Raw genomic sequence first — 17,004 nt, forward strand, 5'->3', positions numbered from 1 at the left:
CCATGGTGAGTCCTCCACAACACTATTAACAGTCTAGTCCATGGTGAGTCCTCCACTACACTATTAACAGTCTAGTCCATGGTGAGTCCTCCACTACACTATTAACAGTCTAGTCCATGGTGAGTCCTCCACAACACTATTAACAGTCTAGTGCACGGTGAGTCCTCCACAACACTATTAACAGTCTAGTCCATGGTGAGTCCTCCACAACACTATTAACAGTCTAGTCCATGGTGAGTCCTCCACAACACTATTAACAGTCTAGTGCACGGTGAGTCCTCCACAACACTATTAACAGTCTAGTCCATGGTGAGTCCTCCACAACACTATTAACAGTCTAGTGCACGGTGAGTCCTCCACAACACTATGAACAGTCTAGTGCACCTTCACAACACTATGAACAGTCTAGTGCACCTTCACAACACTATGAACAGTCTCGTGCACCTTCACAACACTATGAACAGTCTAGTGCACGGTGAGTCCTCCACAACACTATTAACAGTCTAGTGCACCTTCACAACACTATGAACAGTCTAGTGCATGGTGAGTCCTCCAACACTGGCTGTTTCAATTGAAGCCAGTACACCATCAACAATAATACAGAGAGTAGCCAAGTTAGCTACATTTAAGTTGTTCCTATTTTGCCCCTCTCCTCTCTCTGCAGCCTTTAGTTGTCATGAGTCGGGGGCCACGGTGCTGTCGCTGGCCCCCAGGCAGCAGCTGCTAATCACAGGTGGCAGGAAGGGCTGGATCAGCGTGCTGGAGCTCCCCCACAGGCACCAGCGCCAGAGCTTCCAGGCCCACGACTCCCCCGTCAAGGCCCTGGCTGTGGACCCCACCGAGGGCAGCTTCATCAGCGGCTCTGCCGAAGGCAACATCAAGGTGCCCTCCCTCCCTCCCTCGCCACATAGTCCCCCTCACTGCACCTGTTGCTTGTTTATTCTTTCCAGGTGACTGGGTTAGGATGGGTCAAAAACAACGGTTGTGGATCGGTATAGGGTAGGTTTATGGGTGGATTTTGGGAGGTTCAAGGGGAGTAGGGTGGTGGGAGCAGCCTATTGCAAAATCAGGATTACAATAGATATTTGTATAGCATGTTAAAGATTTAAATCCATAAATCGTATGCAAAAATAACAAAAAGGTTGCTCCAACCCTGACTGTGGTGTGATGTTGCAGGTGTGGAGCCTGTCCATGCAGTGCTTACTGCATCAGTTCCCCAACGAGCACGCTCGCCAGTCCCTGTTCCGGAATCTGGGCACGGGCGTGATGCAGATCGAGGTGGGCCCGGCCAACCACATATTTTCGTGTGGCGCCGATGGTACCATGAAGATGAGGATTCTCCCTGACCGCTTCAGCGTCAACAATGGCAACCTGAAGAACGACGTCAAGTTCATCATTTAGCTAACTAAGCACAGCCTCAGCTTGTGGTTTACGTGACCAAGACTGCCTTTGTTTGCACAAGTTACTGCAAGATGAGTGTGGAGGGACTGACTGTCTGTCTGCACAAGGAGAGGACACTCAAAAACGGACGCAAGCTTCCTCCTCTCACCAGTGATCACTTTTCTAAGGCAATCATATTGGAATCTTACATGTAGAGATGAGATCTGTGCAGTGTATGATTTGGGATGTCAGGTGTTTCTACAGTGCTCTGCATCCATTTTAAGACTGTAAAATACTGACATCCCTGCTTGCTTGAGTTAAGGCCAGTTGATATAAAGCACATTATCGAATCATAAGGAATTCGCTTTGTTTGCTCATAAATATGGTAAAATGATATGCAGTGCATAGTTTAGATCCCAGAGAGCAAGCCAAGCCTTAAGTATAATATTCTGTTTAGTATTGTTGTGGTCTAGATTCAAACAGTGGTGATGTGTTCTTATAAATCTAACTCATACTGGTACTGCACCCATTTCCCCTAGGTATTGTTGAGTGGTATTTAGTTCTGGTTGAACCTTGTGTGCAATTGACCAATCAAGTGATCATTTTATTGGAGGTACACATGTAGCTTTAAGGACCCACTTATCAGGGAAACCCAATATAATTGGTCTGTTCTTCCCCTTGATTATTTTAGACAGAATGTTGTAACTATCAAGTAGCTTATAGTAACACCAAGTAAGCACCCATTAGCCAATAAGAGAAAGAGAGCACTAATTTCAATGAGTGTCTTGGAATTAAACAGTTTCATACTCAACACAGCACTTTCCTCCTCCCATCCCCAAATCAACCACAAATGCATAGATAAGTCACTTAAATTGTGGATTTACCTTTGCTAACATGAAATTGACTTTACAAACTGGTTAACTAGCTTGTCAGTGAGGATGCATTTAGACAAGCGGCCCAATTATCTTTTATCCACTAATTGGTCTTTTGACCAATCACATCTGCTAGGTATAAAAAATAATTTGGCTGCCTTAGTGGGGTACTTGTGTGGTTTGAACAATAGCTTTTTATTTTTACAAAATGCATTGCCTTCAGGAAATGACCTTGTAACTTATAGATTGAATCTAGGCCCATGTATATTGTGATATCTATTATTCCCAATAACTTCACCCCCCTTGGCATACTGTCACACATCTATATTTGGGGTATAAGCTGGAATGACGTTATTGCATTCTGTAAATAGAACAAACTACACCTCACAACTTTACTGTGATGTTTTAGCAAGTCCTGCTTTATGAAGACAATTTTGTGAAATACCAGTAATATTTATGGATTGTGTTTAAACAATAGTGCCTGATCATGATGCAGAACTGGGTTTGTTTCACTTCCTCCAGGGGCAGATATAAGAATCAAAGTACATTGATTTATGGTTAGAGCGTTGGGCCAGTAACCGAAAGGTCGCTGTTTTGAATCCCTGAGGTGAAAAATCGGTGTGCTCTTGAGCAAGGCACTTAACCCTAATTTCCTCCCGGGGTGCAGTACAACTGTCCCTGTAAAACACATTTCACTGCAAAGTAATTGAATAAAATCTTTAATCAACAATGCGTAGGAGATATACAAATTGCTTAGTGTAATATGCTATCGCAGACAAGGGATGAGTATTTAACTAGAACCATCATATACAATAGGGGTTCCATGTTTTTCTTCCTTTACACTGTGAATATGCTCAGAAAGCTAATTTTATGAATAAGTCAGATTTACAAGTGTAATATAATAAAGCAACTTAAATGTACACTTGTCTGTTTGGAACCTTGATTAAAAAGTTTATCCCCGTCAGAAGCCACATGATGAAAGTGCGTAAGATTTATTAGAAATTAGTGTAGCATGTTGCACCAAGCCAACACTTAATGTGGGTTACATTGGATTTTAGGGAAGTCAGGACACTTAACTATGCCTAATCTGGGAGCACAAATGCAATTTTAGTGAAAAAAATGTAGCAGACAGGTTCTGCTTGCCTTTTCTTCATTGCCCTGGAATACAGCAAGCATCCCCAGTTGACACTATAGTATATTGTTCATGTACAGTTTGTCCCAGTAATTTATTGGCCCCATGCACCCGTCATCTGACTTGACATTCAGAATTGCACATCAGCAGCTTTGATGGCGCTGTTTAATAAAACGTCCCTATACATTTCATCAGCGTCAAAGTAAAAATCATGATCGCAGCCCCAGCTAACACTCAGTGTAATGTGGCTATTTGTTGAAATAGCATTAAATTATCATTTAGGTTATTTCACCAGATATGATGCATTGAAATCCAGGTCAAATTACTGCAACAGAAGAGGTGCAATTTGAAAAAAACAAGGAAAATAACATTGTGCTGATTTATTGGCACATTGGAGAACTCTGTGGATGGTGTTAAAACAATGACGTGACTTGTCTTCTTTATGCACATTGGCAATTAATGCTGCTACCTCAGGTGAAACAAACACGTTAGATAACTGAGTGGTTCTCCTTTTGCTCAACCTCACAGTTTAGCATAGTCTTTAAGGATCACCTCCAGCTTCTGGCTCAGCATGATGTTCCCTCGCACTTTCAGCTTGCCTGCAAAGAACGCCTGGAAGAACAAGTACAAGTCTCAGGTCACTGAGAAAAATATGCTCTTACAACCCCATATTAAAACGGTCATAAGCTAAGGGCTTCCTGGAGTTACACTGAACAAAAATATCAAATTCAACATTAAGATTTACAGTTCATAAGGAAATCAGTCAATTGAAGAAAATTAATTAGGCCCTAATCTATGGATTTCACATGACTGGGAATACAGATATGAATAGGTTGGTCAGATTTGTTTTGGTAAGGTCGGATCAGAAAACCAGTCAGTATCTGGTGATTCCTTCGCATATTTGCTCAGGTTGTTGATTTGTGTGGCCTGAGGAATGTTGTCTCCTTCATTGGCATGTGTGAAGTTGATGGCTATTGGTGGGAACAGGAACACGCTGTCGTACACGTCGATCCAGAGCATTCCAAATAGGCTCAACGGTGACATGTCTGGTGAGTATGCAGGCCATGGAAGGACTGGGAAATTTTCAGCTTCAAGGAATTGCGATGCTGAACTGCAGTCAGGTCAACACCCTGGTGAGAACGACGAGCATGCAGCTGAACTTCCCAGAGACGGTTTCTGACAGTTTGTGCAGTAATTCTTCAGTTGTGCAAACCCATATTTATCAGCTGTCCAGGTGGCACGTCTCAGTACAACCCGCAGGTGATGAAGCCAGATGTGGAAGTCCTGGGTTGGCGTGGTTTACACGTGGTCTGCGGTTGTGACATACTGCCAAATTCTCTAAAAATGATATTGAGACGGCTTATGGTAGAGAAATGAGCAATTCTCTTGCAACAGCTCTGGTGAACTTTCCTGTAGTCAGCATGCTAACTACACACTCCCTCAAGACATGTGGCATTGTGTTGTGTGAAGAAAAAAAAATACATTTTAGAGTGGCCTTTTATTTTCATGCCATTTCCTCAGCTGCTTGATATGCCACACCTGTCAGGTGGATGGATTATCTTGGCAAAGGAGACATGCTCACTAACAGGGATGTCAACAAATTTGTGCACAATTTTGAGAGGAGCTTTTTGCACATATGAAAAATGTCTGGGATATTATTTCAGCACATGAAACCAACATTTTTGTTCTGTATAAAAATTAGGGAAGGGCAACTTTGATTGGGGTGGGAGCCACAAAAAATCTTTACTCATGATGAGCTGCAGTGGCACACAGGCAGTAAAAGGCTATCCTAGCCTTTTGGGGGCCTTAAGTGAAATTGTTGAAATTTGTTGTGCATCAGCAGTTTCTCAAAACTGCAACTTGTGTATTCTACCTCTCAACATTAAAATTGTTCCCTCCACCCCTCATTTTATTTTACTGAAATTGATCCGCGGGCCTACAGAAAGGAGGGGCCGCCAGTTATCCATCCCTGATCTAAAGTCACAAAACAATGAAAGGTGAAATGTAGCTCATTCCTGCCAAGAAAACCCACTCTTACTGGGATGTACTTGTTTTTTTTTTTAAACTAAGTTTTAAAAAGCTTTGAAGTGTGAATGTGCTACACATTGGCAGTTCTCTGCTGAGTCACCTTGCAGCTTTCTACAGTGTCTCAGATGTTGCCAGGCATGTAGGCTTGGGGAAATGTCTGTACCTTCTGAGGGTTGAGTTTTCCCTGCACTACTTCCATGAAGTCATCATCAGATACAGTGATGGTCACATCGGTTTTGCCACTGTATGGGCCCTTGTGCAAGGCGCCAGCTCCAGTTTTCAAATCAATGGCTGGGGGGAGAGCATAATGAAATTATGGTTGAGGCATTTACACTATGGGACAGTTTCCCAGATCCAGATTAAGTTTAGTAGTAGACTAAAGTGCACAATGGTAATTCTCCATCGAGAATCATTTTTAGTCCAGGACTTGGCGTAATCAGGCCCCGGGAAGCAGGCTGCATAGGTTCAACATGACGGCATTGATTGACAGGAGGGCTTGGAAAGCAACAAGGGTTCACTTACTCCACTGGGCTGCAGTGTTTCCTCCCTTGGTGATCTCCCAGCCAAACACTGCATTGACCTTCTTCACCATCTCAGCCCCTAGGTCCTTAATGCGACGGCCGATCTCAGCAAACACCAGCTCACTCTTGAGTCCCCCTGCCTAGAAGGGTTCAAAACAGGAAAACGAGTCAGAGGTCATTTCCACCTTTGGGATTTTGCATCACACATGAAGAGTCTGACTGATGTACCTCAGGAAGAATTTGTGGGGAGCCATCTGCAGCAGCATGCAAGTCCACATAGGCACCTGACAAAACCACAGCACCGCTCTCTTTGACCTGAGGAATAAGACATAACCCAATCAATTTAACCTGGATATTCTGTATCACATGGAAAAAGGTTACTGGACTTAATTTGGGTAATTCTTTTAATCTTAATGGATCACTATTAACCTCTTGCACAACCATGATAAAACTGCTTACTTTGCACTGAATGTGAATTCGGTTTCCTTCTTTCCACATCTCAGTCTGTAGAGACTGGCCTGGTAGCACTGGCTTTACAAAGCGAACCTACAGTAGGAACCAGGAAAAAGTCATTTAAAAAGAGCTTATTACATTTTCAATTCTAGACATTTAGCAGACACTCTTATCCAGAGTGACTTACAGTTAGAGCACCCATCTTAAAAAGGTAGCTAGGTGAGACAACCACATCTCACAGTCATAAGTCAAACCTTCCTCAAAGCAGCTATCAGCAAAGTCAGTGATAGTCAAGAGCAACGGTAGGGTGTTCTTATTTTTCTTGATTAAGTGCCAAGCTCCAAAAAGATATACGGGAACTGTTAACAGTTTTGGAACCTCTAATCCCGGCAATTTGACCGGTAAACTCAAGGGTACACTCGCAATGGCTGCCTGGTTTCCATGGTAATGTAGAAAGTTAACTGATGTGGCTCATGCAATTGAATATATTTTTTGTATATTGTATATTTTTTGTATATTTTCCGCCAGTTCCCCCATTATGCCATCATTGACTTGAATGGGAACGGACGTTCTATTCAGTCTATGACGTTAAGATCCAAGATCGTGCTTCACCTTGATGGACTTGAATCTGGAGGCATCGTTGTTGGCATACTGCTTCAGCACATGCCTAGCCGCAAACCCAAAGGAGCACAGGCCATGCAGAATAGGGGATTTGAATCCTGAAAAATGGAGAGAAGAGGTCTTTATGATTCAACACAATATCCTGCATAACACTGTGCAGTGTTTTATTCATTTTAAAGAGTCAAAGCTTGGTGCCAGATCTGTTGGTGCAATCATGTCAACTCCTTGGCACTCTTCTTTTGGCATGACAAGGAGTTGACACGATTGCCAAAACAGATCTGGTACCAGGTCAGAAGACTCACCTCCCATTGCTGCAAAGCTGGGGTCTATGTGGAGGGGGTTCCAGTCCCCACTCAGACGATACAAGGCAGCCTGAAAGCGTGGAATCAATGTCAAGTCACTCCTTTTAGAAATATCTTGAGTGTCGGGCTCCCGTTGAGCCATTATGGCTACTTATTTGATGCTTCAACTTTTGTAAAAATCCTAACAGTTTGGGCACTAGTAGTGAAAACCAGTGTATACACTAGATGGAACAACAAACCTGGTCTCTTGTTGTGGTGTCAGTCATCACAGCATCAGGACTTCTGTTTGGATGCGCTACTGTGCTCTGAAAGAGTGAGATTAAGTTACGTTGAAAGAAAATTAGTAAGAGTCAACCATTTTGTTCTAGAAAGAAATAATGGTAGTTATTACTTCTGAATAGTTTGAAAGCATTGGTGTTGTTAACAGACTCCTTGTTACCATTGCTTTATCAGATGTTCTCTTTCCTCCAAAGCCACCAGCCCCCACGATGAACAGAGAGTACTGGTTGTAACACAACAGCTCTTTACCACTGTACGTGTGGACTGTGGAGAAAAACAATGTTGTTATCTTCCAAATGGTCCTCTGTAGCTCAGTTGGTACAGCGTGGTGCTTGCAATGCCAGGACAGTGGACTTAAAATGTGTGCAGATGATGAAGTCGCTTTGCATAAAAGTGCCTGCTAAATAGCTTCTTTTTTTTTACACCAATAATGAAACTTTAAAAAAAAAAAAATGTTACATTCCACAGGAGAAAATAAAATATTCTTTCAAGTTTCTCTGAAAGAATCTTTAGACTGCATGTGTTCAATTTCCTTCCTTTAATATCAGGTCCATAACTAAATTGTTAAAGTTCCTCTGCTATTTCTTTGCTCATCTCATTCAACCCTGTGGAATGTCACTTATAAACCCTTTACTCTACCACACCAATTCTCAGGGACAAGGAAGTAAGCTTAACAAAACTAACCATCCAGGAGAATGACTGCGCCAGATCCTTTGTCCAACACATCTGCGATTCTAGCCTGAGACGTCAGTGTTCCTGCAAATGCAGACAAATTATTTTCAATAACAGGCTTTTGTAAGCAGAAAATGTTGTTCTCAGAGATACTTCTGTAATGGGCACACATACCGGAGGTGGGTAATGGTTGGAAAAGCTCCAGATACTGCTCTCCATGCAACAACTGAGTGACAATATCAGAATGAACAAAGGTGAGTAAATTGGTTACGTGACAATAGCGGTTTCAGTTTTTGCTCCAAGCAAAATAAAAATGTATTATTTACCCACTAAATTAAATGTGAGAACAGCAACAGTTGCTTGCCACTTCTGTATGGGATGAGTTCTGAGTTTACTGCATCTATTTTCTATATAATGCATATAAAACTGTAAATTCTACTGTACTTGGGGAAATAAAGATGATTGGGATTGTTTCCTGGAGCTTTTACCCTGGTGAAGTCAAAGTTGAGTCCAGGCACGGAACCTAGCCCTCCGTCCATCATGGCCGCCTGGGAGGGGATGACCCCGAAGGTGGGCAGACAGCTAAAGTCCTCGTGGCCCTCATACAGGAACTTGAGGTGGTCGTCATCCTTGGTGGACATGCCCACTCCTAGGGCGTACAGGATGCACTGAGTTTGGGAGTAGCTGAAGGTCGACTCCGGAAGCTTCTGTCCCACCGCCTCCAGCTGAAGGGGAAGCACAGCGACAATCAGCACAGAACGAAGTGGACACAAGCCATGTAATTTACTAAGCATGCCTTTAGGTAGAACCAGGCCCCGTAGGTCAGCTAGGGATACATTGACATCAGCCTGCCAGGGACTGTTTGATTTGGAGACATGGCCCCTTGGTGTCAAAGACACTCCAAACAACATCTTTGAAGACATGGCCCACAGAGCATCATTATGGGACCATCTGTCACCAACATGCATGACATCACTTCATTCTAGCCTAGTACTGTTGACCTCTCCACTCACAGGACTGATCCCAGATGCAGCAGTAGCCATAGCGCTGGTGGGGTTGGGGGCAATTCCCTCATCAGTCTCCACTCTTGACAGCACCTCCACCAATGTGGCCACGGACTCTAAAAAAAAAAAAAATGGGATAAGAGGAGATTCATTATATTCACTCAATAAGGACGTTGTGGAACAAAGACGGCCAAAAGTCCTCTAATAAGGTACAAATGAGGAGCACTACAAAGTCATGGTAATGAGGCACTCCTCTGGAGGCTGCCACCCCCAGGCTGCTGCACATCCAAGGGCAAGCTGAGGGAGGAGGGAATAATGAACCCTTGTCATGTTCTCTTCTGTGTCTGACCCAAAGGCGCTCCGCTCGATACTGTACTGTGCTCTTCATTCAAAGACGAGGGGGAAATACCAGTGGTGGAGTTGACATTGTGTCATAACAGCACAAGCAAATGAGTTTGTTCACTTCTCTTAGAGGTTTGATCCCTGGTCAGCCACTCAGTTTACACTGCAGACCTTTTCCCATGAAATTGGTTATTACAACACCAAAAGAGTTCCAGCATTTACTGCAGGTGGACTATTGAGTGTTTCACTGACACCTACCTAGTCAGTCATTTTCTGCATTTTATACTATTGTCAAAAAAAAGGTTAAATTCAATACATCTGTGTATAAGTCAATGACTAATATCTGTAATGTATCTGACAGAGGCAAAATATGCCAGCATAGGTGTTCAGTCTAAGGGCTGCTTGACTTGGTTACCATTGATGTTGGCAGGTTTGGTGGCATTGGTGAAGTCACAGATGTTGTCCCACTGGTCTCGTACAGTCTCAGGAAACATGCCCTGGTTCTTCTTCCTCACAATGCGGCCCTGTGAACGCTCCCAGCGCACTACACAAAACACATTGATGGAAAATATTGTAGAACGGTGAAAATACTCCCAAATGAGAATAATAAATTCAACTCACATTTTCCAATCCAGCCAGCACCAACCTTAACAGGGAGAGAACATTAACAGAATAATCAGGAAGGATTGGGAGTAAGGCGACACAGTTAAAGGCATAAGTGAACATTTCATACAGTTCTCAAACAAACCTCGAACAGGCCTCCATTTTCCTGACACTGGTCATGAGACAGCCACAGAACTAGGGGCGCCACGTATTCTGCTTTCAAGGACTCACACAGAACTACGACAAAAAAAGCTACATGTTAAGTTGCTAATAACATGAAAAGGTTTGCACATTGTGGGGATATGCTGGTTTTTTAATCTTTATAAACCATAAGACAGGTGTCGAACTCATTCCACAGAGGGCCTAGTGTCCGCAGATCTGTTTTTTCCTCTCAATGAAGACCTAAACAACCAGGTGAGGGGAGTTCCTTACTAATTAGTGACCTTAATTCAGCAATCAAGTACAAGGGAGGAGTGAAAACGCAAGACACTCGGCCCTCCGTGGAATGAGTTTGACACCCATGTCCTACAGTTTAAGATACTTTTTTTTTTTTTTAATACCAGCAAAGGGGACCATATCACACGACTTTCATATGGGATATGAAAAGGACATCACGTGGCAGACACCAGAGAAGAAAATCACAGATGTCAGCCAAGCCCACCAAAGCAATCTACGACACCTCATTAAAATGCCCAACCCATAAATAAATGTCATTTGTCAGAACGCATGATTAATCTCAGTGTTTACTCAGTTTGTGAGTGCACTAGTTTGACAAACTTTCGTAACACATTTACATGTCAATATTACATGATGCAACAGTGCTCGACTTAGGCAGATCACTAGAGCAGAGTACCGGCACCTCAAATGTTTTCTCCTGCTTGAGTTCCTGTATTAAACTGGGTGGTTTGAGCCCTGAATGCTGATTGGCTGAAAGCCATGGTATATCAGACCGTATACCACAGGTATGCCAAAAATATGTATTTTTACTGCTCTAATTACATTGGTACCCAGTTTGTAATAGCAATAAGGCACCTCTGGGATTTGTGGTATATTGCCAATATACACCACGGCTCTGGGCTGTATCCAGGCACACCATGTTCAGTCGCACATAAGAACAGCCCTTAGCCGTGGTATATCGGCCATATACCACAACCCCTCAGGCCTTATTGCTTTAATAGAATATTAACTCAAAATTATGTAGAGCTCCTGCATCTAAATTAAAACAATACCGGCACCCACAATGAGTACAGGCACCCATCAGTACATGCCAAGCACTGGTAACTCATCGCAATATTACACAACAGATCAACTGAAATCATTGAGTCTTAATGAAATGACCCAGTAATGTGTGCTGCTCAGCCTGTTCAGAGCCATTCCTCAGCAGCTCCTCTGACCTGGGGGCATAACAGTCTCTGTGAGGCGCGAGCCTGCGGTCGGGGCGATGGTGTTGCAGTGGATGTTGTACTTTTGGCCCTCGATGGCTAGGGTGTTGGCCAATCCCAGCAGACCCAGCTTCGCCGCACTATAGTTCGCCTGCCCAAAATTGCCATAGATGCCAGCAGCCGATGAAGTCATGATGATCCTGGGAACAGACAGGGCACCGTGGCACGTTGATTCAACACTGTGCACTGAATTAGACTGAAGCGCCAAGGCCGTTTCAGGCACGTGGCAACAACGATAGCTAAGAAACCCATCCGCTTCACTACCTGTCAAACGCTAACAACCTCCTAAAAACTATTCTACAACATTTGAAGACCGTTTTCTCACGTATTCTTGGTGCCGATGCTGCAAATCAAGGGGTATCATAAGGACGATTTCTCAACGTTAATTTAAGACAGGGTCCACCTGTGCGCAAACCTGAAACAGCTCTGTACTCCGCACCGGCCATTACCTAACTGAAACAGCTCTGTACTCCGCACCGGCCATTACCTAACTGTTTGGAGTGTGTTCAGTATGAGAGCTGGATTGATTGAATGTACAAAAGGAATTCTGAATCCCTAGGCACTGCTTATGAGCTGAAATTATTGAGTGGGTCAAGGGGTTCTCAAACTTTTTGGGCCCGGGGACCGAGTCATCAGAGACCCCCCTTCATAATCAGAACAACTTGAGTGAGATAAAAGAAAAAAAATAGCATGCAGGGAGTTTTACTAGGACTTTGGCAGTACATGTCCGGACAAACCAAGTCCAGAGCAGGAACATTTTAAAGGCCCATCTCTTGGCATGGGTTGCAAATTTAGCCATTTTCAAGCAAATTTCCTGCAATTCTGCACAATTTGTCATTGGGAATTTTGTTGTATGGAGTTGGGGGCCAACTCCCTGTGAGCCAACCAAGCCCATGTAGGCCAGAGTTGAGAACAGAAATTGGCGTCTAGCCGCGACCCCCTGAAGTACCTCCACGGACCCCACTTTAAAAACCCCTGGAAAAGATGACAGCAAATCAGTGGTGAGAATTCTATCCAGGCTATCAGAAGGCAATTACCACGTTGCTTATTCCTATCCAATCCACACTGATCTACAGGACTGCAGAGCCTGCTCTAGGGTACGATTTGGGATTCAGCAGAACAGTCAGCTCTACTTCCTTTTACATAGGCAACATGGTGCTGGGTCTGACCCTTGACATCACCTCCCAAACTTCTGCTTCTTCATGTGGTTCCAGGCAGCTCTAGTGACCATGAAGGACCCTCTCAGGTGGACTCTATGGATGAGGTCTGAAATACAAGCAAATGTATTTATAAAAGGCCTTTTTACATCAGCCATTGTCACAAAGTGCTGTACAGAAACCCAGCCTAAAAACACAAACAGCAAACAATGCAGGTGTAGAAGCACGGTGGCTGGGAAAAACTCCCTAGAAAAGGCCAGAACCAGGAAGAAACCTAGAAAGGAACCAGGCTCAAATGATGCATTACAGTAGAGGTTATCCTGTTCTTGCAAATTACTACTCAGACTGTATTTGTCATCCATTTCTCTACGCTAAAGTCCTTGGAATTAAAGCTCTTCTCCAGGCTGATAGACATTTACTATTCGTTCCATATGACTGTTTAATATGCAATATTCTCCTTCCGTGATGATTGACAGAATGAATGTGTACTCAGAAATAAACTCCTTACCCCAATCCAAATCACTCGTTCTGCCAAAGGAACGATCCCGAAGTATCCTTGAAATCAATAAAACAGGATGTTGTTCACTTTGGCCTCTATTCAATTATATACATTGAGTCAAATTGAATAGTTTTCTATGTCACATATCCATCTGAAACACTACAGTTTAGTTTATTTTGTAAAAAAAGTGGTCATCAAATCTGATTAAAAGGATTTAGAAAAATCACATTCTTACCCAGCATTATTAACAACAATATCTGGAAAAGATAAGTAACAGGTCTGTTTAAATCAAAATTCTTATCACCAAATCATGTATTGTAAGATGCCAAAACAAACCATCTGCACAATCAAGCCTGAACATACAATGCATTCGGAAAGTATTCAGACCCCTTGACTTTTGTTACAGCCTTATTCAGACCCCCCCCCCCCCCCCCCACTCCCCCCAAAAAATGATAAAGCAAAAACAGGTTAAATGTTTGCAAATTTATATAACATAACAAATACCTTATTTACATAAGTATTCAGACCCTTTGCTATGAGGCTTGAAATTGAGCTCAGGTGCATCCTGTTACCAGTCATCATCCTTGATGTTTCTACAACTTGATTGGAGTCCACCTGTGGTAAATTAAATTGATTGGACATGATTTGGTAAGGCACACATCTCTCTATATATAAAGGTCACACAGTTGACAGTGCATGTCAGAGCAAAAACCAAGCCATGAGGTCGAAGAATTGTCCATAGAGCTCAGAGACAGGATTGTGTGGAGGCACAGATCTGAGGAAGGGTACCAAAAAATGTCTGCAGCATTGAAGGTCCCCAAGAAATCAGTTCTCCAGCCATGTTAAATGGAAGAAGTTTGGAACCACCAAGACTCTTCCTAGAGCTAGCAGCCCGGCCAGTCTGAGCAATCAGAGAAGAGCCTTGGTCACCTCCCTGACGAAGAACCCAATGGTCACTGACAGAGCTCTCGAGTTTCTCTGTGCAGATGGGAGAACCTTCCAGATGGACAACCATCACTGCAGCACTCCACCAATCAGGCCTATATGGTAGAGTGGCCAGAGGGAAGCCACATGACAGTCCCCTTGAAGTTAGCCAAAAGGCACCCAAAAGACTCTCAGAAAATGAGAAACAAGATTCGCTGGGCTAATAACCAAAATGTAACTCTTTGGCCTGAATGCCAAGCATCACATCTGGAGGAGACTAGGCACCATTCCTAGAGTGAAGCATGGTGGTGGCAGCAGCATCATGCTATGGGGATGTTTTTCCAGTGGCAGGGACTGGGAGACTGATCAGGCTCGAGGGAAAGATGAACAGAGAAAAGTACAGAGATCCTTGATGAAAATCTGCTCCAGAGTGCTCAGAACCTCAGGCTGGGGCGAAGGTTCACCTTCCAACAGGACAACCCTAAGCACACAGTCAAGACAACACAGGAGTGGCTTCTGGACAAGTCTCTGAATGTCCTTGAGTGGTCCAGCGAGAGGCCGGACTTGAACATCTCTGGAGAGACCTGAAAATAGCTGTGCAGCGACGCTCCACATCCAACCTGACAGAACTTGAGGGGATCTGCAAAGAACAGCACATCTGCATTTGGCGAGTTTTTCCCCAAACTTGTAGCATCATACCCAAGAAGACAATGCTGTAACATAATAAAAATGTTTTAATAAGGTCCAAGAGTCTGAATATTTTCCAAATGCACTGTATAATCATGCTTGACTTACCATCAGCCATGCTATGTTTAAAATTGTTAAATGTGCATTGTGTTATTGGTTTTAAAACAAGGAAAACAGTTGTCTAAATACGCACCTATTCGCCCAAAAGCATCCAGGGCAGTCTGGATCAATTTCTCACCATCTTCTACAGAATCTGTGGGGCAAACATGAGAATAAACCCCCAAAATGCCTAACCAAGGTGTGATGGTGGCAAAGAAACTCTGGGAAGAAAGAAACCAGTCTATGCTCTTCTGGGTGGCCAAGTAAAAAAAGGGAAACGTCAAACAGTAGACAAATGTGCATGGCTCCTTTTCACAGCTGATATAATGCTCCTAAACAGTTCTGGATGTCTACAGTCGTAGTTTCATTGAGGGCTCAAAAAAAAACATAAGGAAGTAAAATTGGGCAATGGAAGGACGGAATGAGACTATCAAGGCTGTGATTTTGCCCTGTAACCTGCCCACATAGCCTTGAACCTAACTTCAGATTACAGGGCTCTAGACAGGATTTGGAAGGTTGGCCACTCAAGACTCTTGAACCATGTGCAAAAGTTCAAATGAGTTAGATAACTTGGTCCATCTACCCACCATAGTTAGCCACTGCTTTGCCTCCCTTGGCTTTTATCTCTTCCACGACTTTATCAGCAGCATTGGAGCTCTTCCCTCCCCCTTTAATATCTCCTCCGAGGTCATTAACTGTGTGCAGAGAAAAGATAAACAATTAAACCAATAACTAAGCATTGAACAGTATATTTTCTGTATAGTTGCCAGCTTATTTAAAATGTACATCTTAAAAATATACATTCACAATACTTACCAACTACTGAGGCACCCCTCACACCAAAAGCCAATGCATATTCTCTCCCAAGTCCTATGGAAATAAGTTTCAGTTAATACTTGGTCAAATGAAAATGTAAAATAAGACTTACGGTTGCGGCAAAGTGTCCAACACAGTACATGTTGTATTCATGCGTGGATGGGATACTGGTCATTTTATTGCAAGAATGCCCTCACATAAGGTATCTGGAATTAGCGAAATGTACTTTGTCCTGTGTGGCAGAGCGAAATCAGTTAAGTATAAAGTGTTGCAACAATGACAGCAGTGGGTAACTTGCTCCAGTAACTTAGCAAACTGGCTACTTTCTGACATAGCGCATAGCCACCAAGCACTACTACTGGTTAGGATAGCTAGTTAGTTAGCCACGGTTGCTACCAGACAAATAAGAATATGACTGGCAATAATCCTTACAATGGTTTCACAACCATGTCAACCACCACTAAAACACAACACCACCTTGCACAACGAAACGTTAGCAATTAACAAGATGAGCATATCCCAATGAAGCTAGCTATGTTAGCAAAAGATAGCAGTCATTTACCTCCACCGGCCCCAGTGACAATAACAACTTTCCCGTCGAAAACCAAAGGCACAGACATGATGAAGTAGTTCTGGATTTTAACTTTGTGTCCAGATTCAAAACTGTGCTGGTAGTATGCGAAGACAGCAGGGCAACAACTAGAATGTTAACAGCTAACAGGGTGAACTTTGCCTTACTTCCGCAAGAGGGGCGCTGGGTAATCAAAGGTAACAACAACCAATCACAGAGATCCAAGTACAAACCATCATAAATCCAAGATAATTTAACCTGTTAATTACTTAAATGTCCTCTGATGAAAAGTGCTTACGTCTTGAGCTGAACCTTTTGCTATAATGATCCTGTGCTTATTTGATGCACAAATGAATTAAAATTATAGGCATCGGATGCACAAAAAAAAAAGAAGCTTGTCAAACAAATGTCACAACTCTCCAAACCATTGTGGATGGCACGGCATTGTCATTGAGTTCTCCAAGCAAACAAAATATATCTTAAGAAGGTTGTGGCCTAATTTAATACTAGGCTCAACATAAGTGATGGTGACCCTGCTCTGACTCTGGCCAATAAGACATACAGGTGAGTTAATAGGCTATAGTCTAGACTATAGTTCGA

The 17,004-nt window shown here is 43.1% G+C and overlaps 2 protein-coding genes and 1 long non-coding RNA gene across 24 annotated transcripts in view; 1 reads left to right on the plus strand and 2 right to left on the minus strand.

The window, feature by feature from the left end:
* The window catches only part of dmxl1 (Dmx like 1), a 55,219-nt gene extending 52,047 nt beyond the window's left edge, over positions 1 to 3,172 (plus strand). For 21 of the 22 annotated variants that reach the window (XR_016496508.1, XR_016496510.1, XR_016496509.1 and 18 more), the window contains 2 exons: positions 665 to 882; positions 1,177 to 3,172. Coding sequence is in view for 18 of the 22 variants with exons in the window: in XM_036979401.2 (XP_036835296.2) it covers positions 665 to 882; positions 1,177 to 1,401 (443 nt within the window). In the remaining 4 variants the exon portion in view is untranslated. The remainder of the gene's footprint in view (positions 1 to 664; positions 883 to 1,176) is intronic. The other variant, XR_016496511.1, reaches the window with a different exon arrangement.
* On the minus strand, positions 317 to 644 carry LOC149982768 (uncharacterized). Its single transcript, XR_016496512.1, has 3 exons — positions 513 to 644; positions 445 to 482; positions 317 to 384 (listed from the first exon to the last, which is right to left on the minus strand). It is a non-coding gene; the product is annotated as an uncharacterized LOC149982768 (long non-coding RNA).
* Positions 2,955 to 16,603, minus strand: hsd17b4 (hydroxysteroid 17-beta dehydrogenase 4). The gene is made up of 24 exons (XM_021605246.3): positions 16,396 to 16,603; positions 15,834 to 15,887; positions 15,605 to 15,712; positions 15,112 to 15,171; positions 13,543 to 13,564; positions 13,317 to 13,363; positions 12,833 to 12,917; positions 11,604 to 11,791; positions 10,355 to 10,446; positions 10,228 to 10,252; positions 10,022 to 10,150; positions 9,274 to 9,380; positions 8,749 to 8,985; positions 8,435 to 8,486; positions 8,273 to 8,344; positions 7,749 to 7,852; positions 7,549 to 7,614; positions 7,310 to 7,379; positions 6,999 to 7,105; positions 6,393 to 6,479; positions 6,162 to 6,248; positions 5,935 to 6,073; positions 5,576 to 5,703; positions 2,955 to 3,996 (listed from the first exon to the last, which is right to left on the minus strand). Exons 1-24 carry the CDS (start codon positions 16,451 to 16,453, stop codon positions 3,907 to 3,909), a joined length of 2,214 nt encoding a protein of 737 aa, XP_021460921.1. The 5' UTR covers positions 16,454 to 16,603; the 3' UTR covers positions 2,955 to 3,906.
* Positions 16,604 to 17,004: the final 401 nt, after the last annotated feature.

The sequence above is a fragment of the Oncorhynchus mykiss genome, chromosome 6 (assembly GCF_057628025.1).
Source record: "Oncorhynchus mykiss isolate SJ-2025 chromosome 6, ASM5762802v1, whole genome shotgun sequence".
Taxonomy (NCBI): Eukaryota; Metazoa; Chordata; class Actinopteri; order Salmoniformes; family Salmonidae; genus Oncorhynchus; species Oncorhynchus mykiss.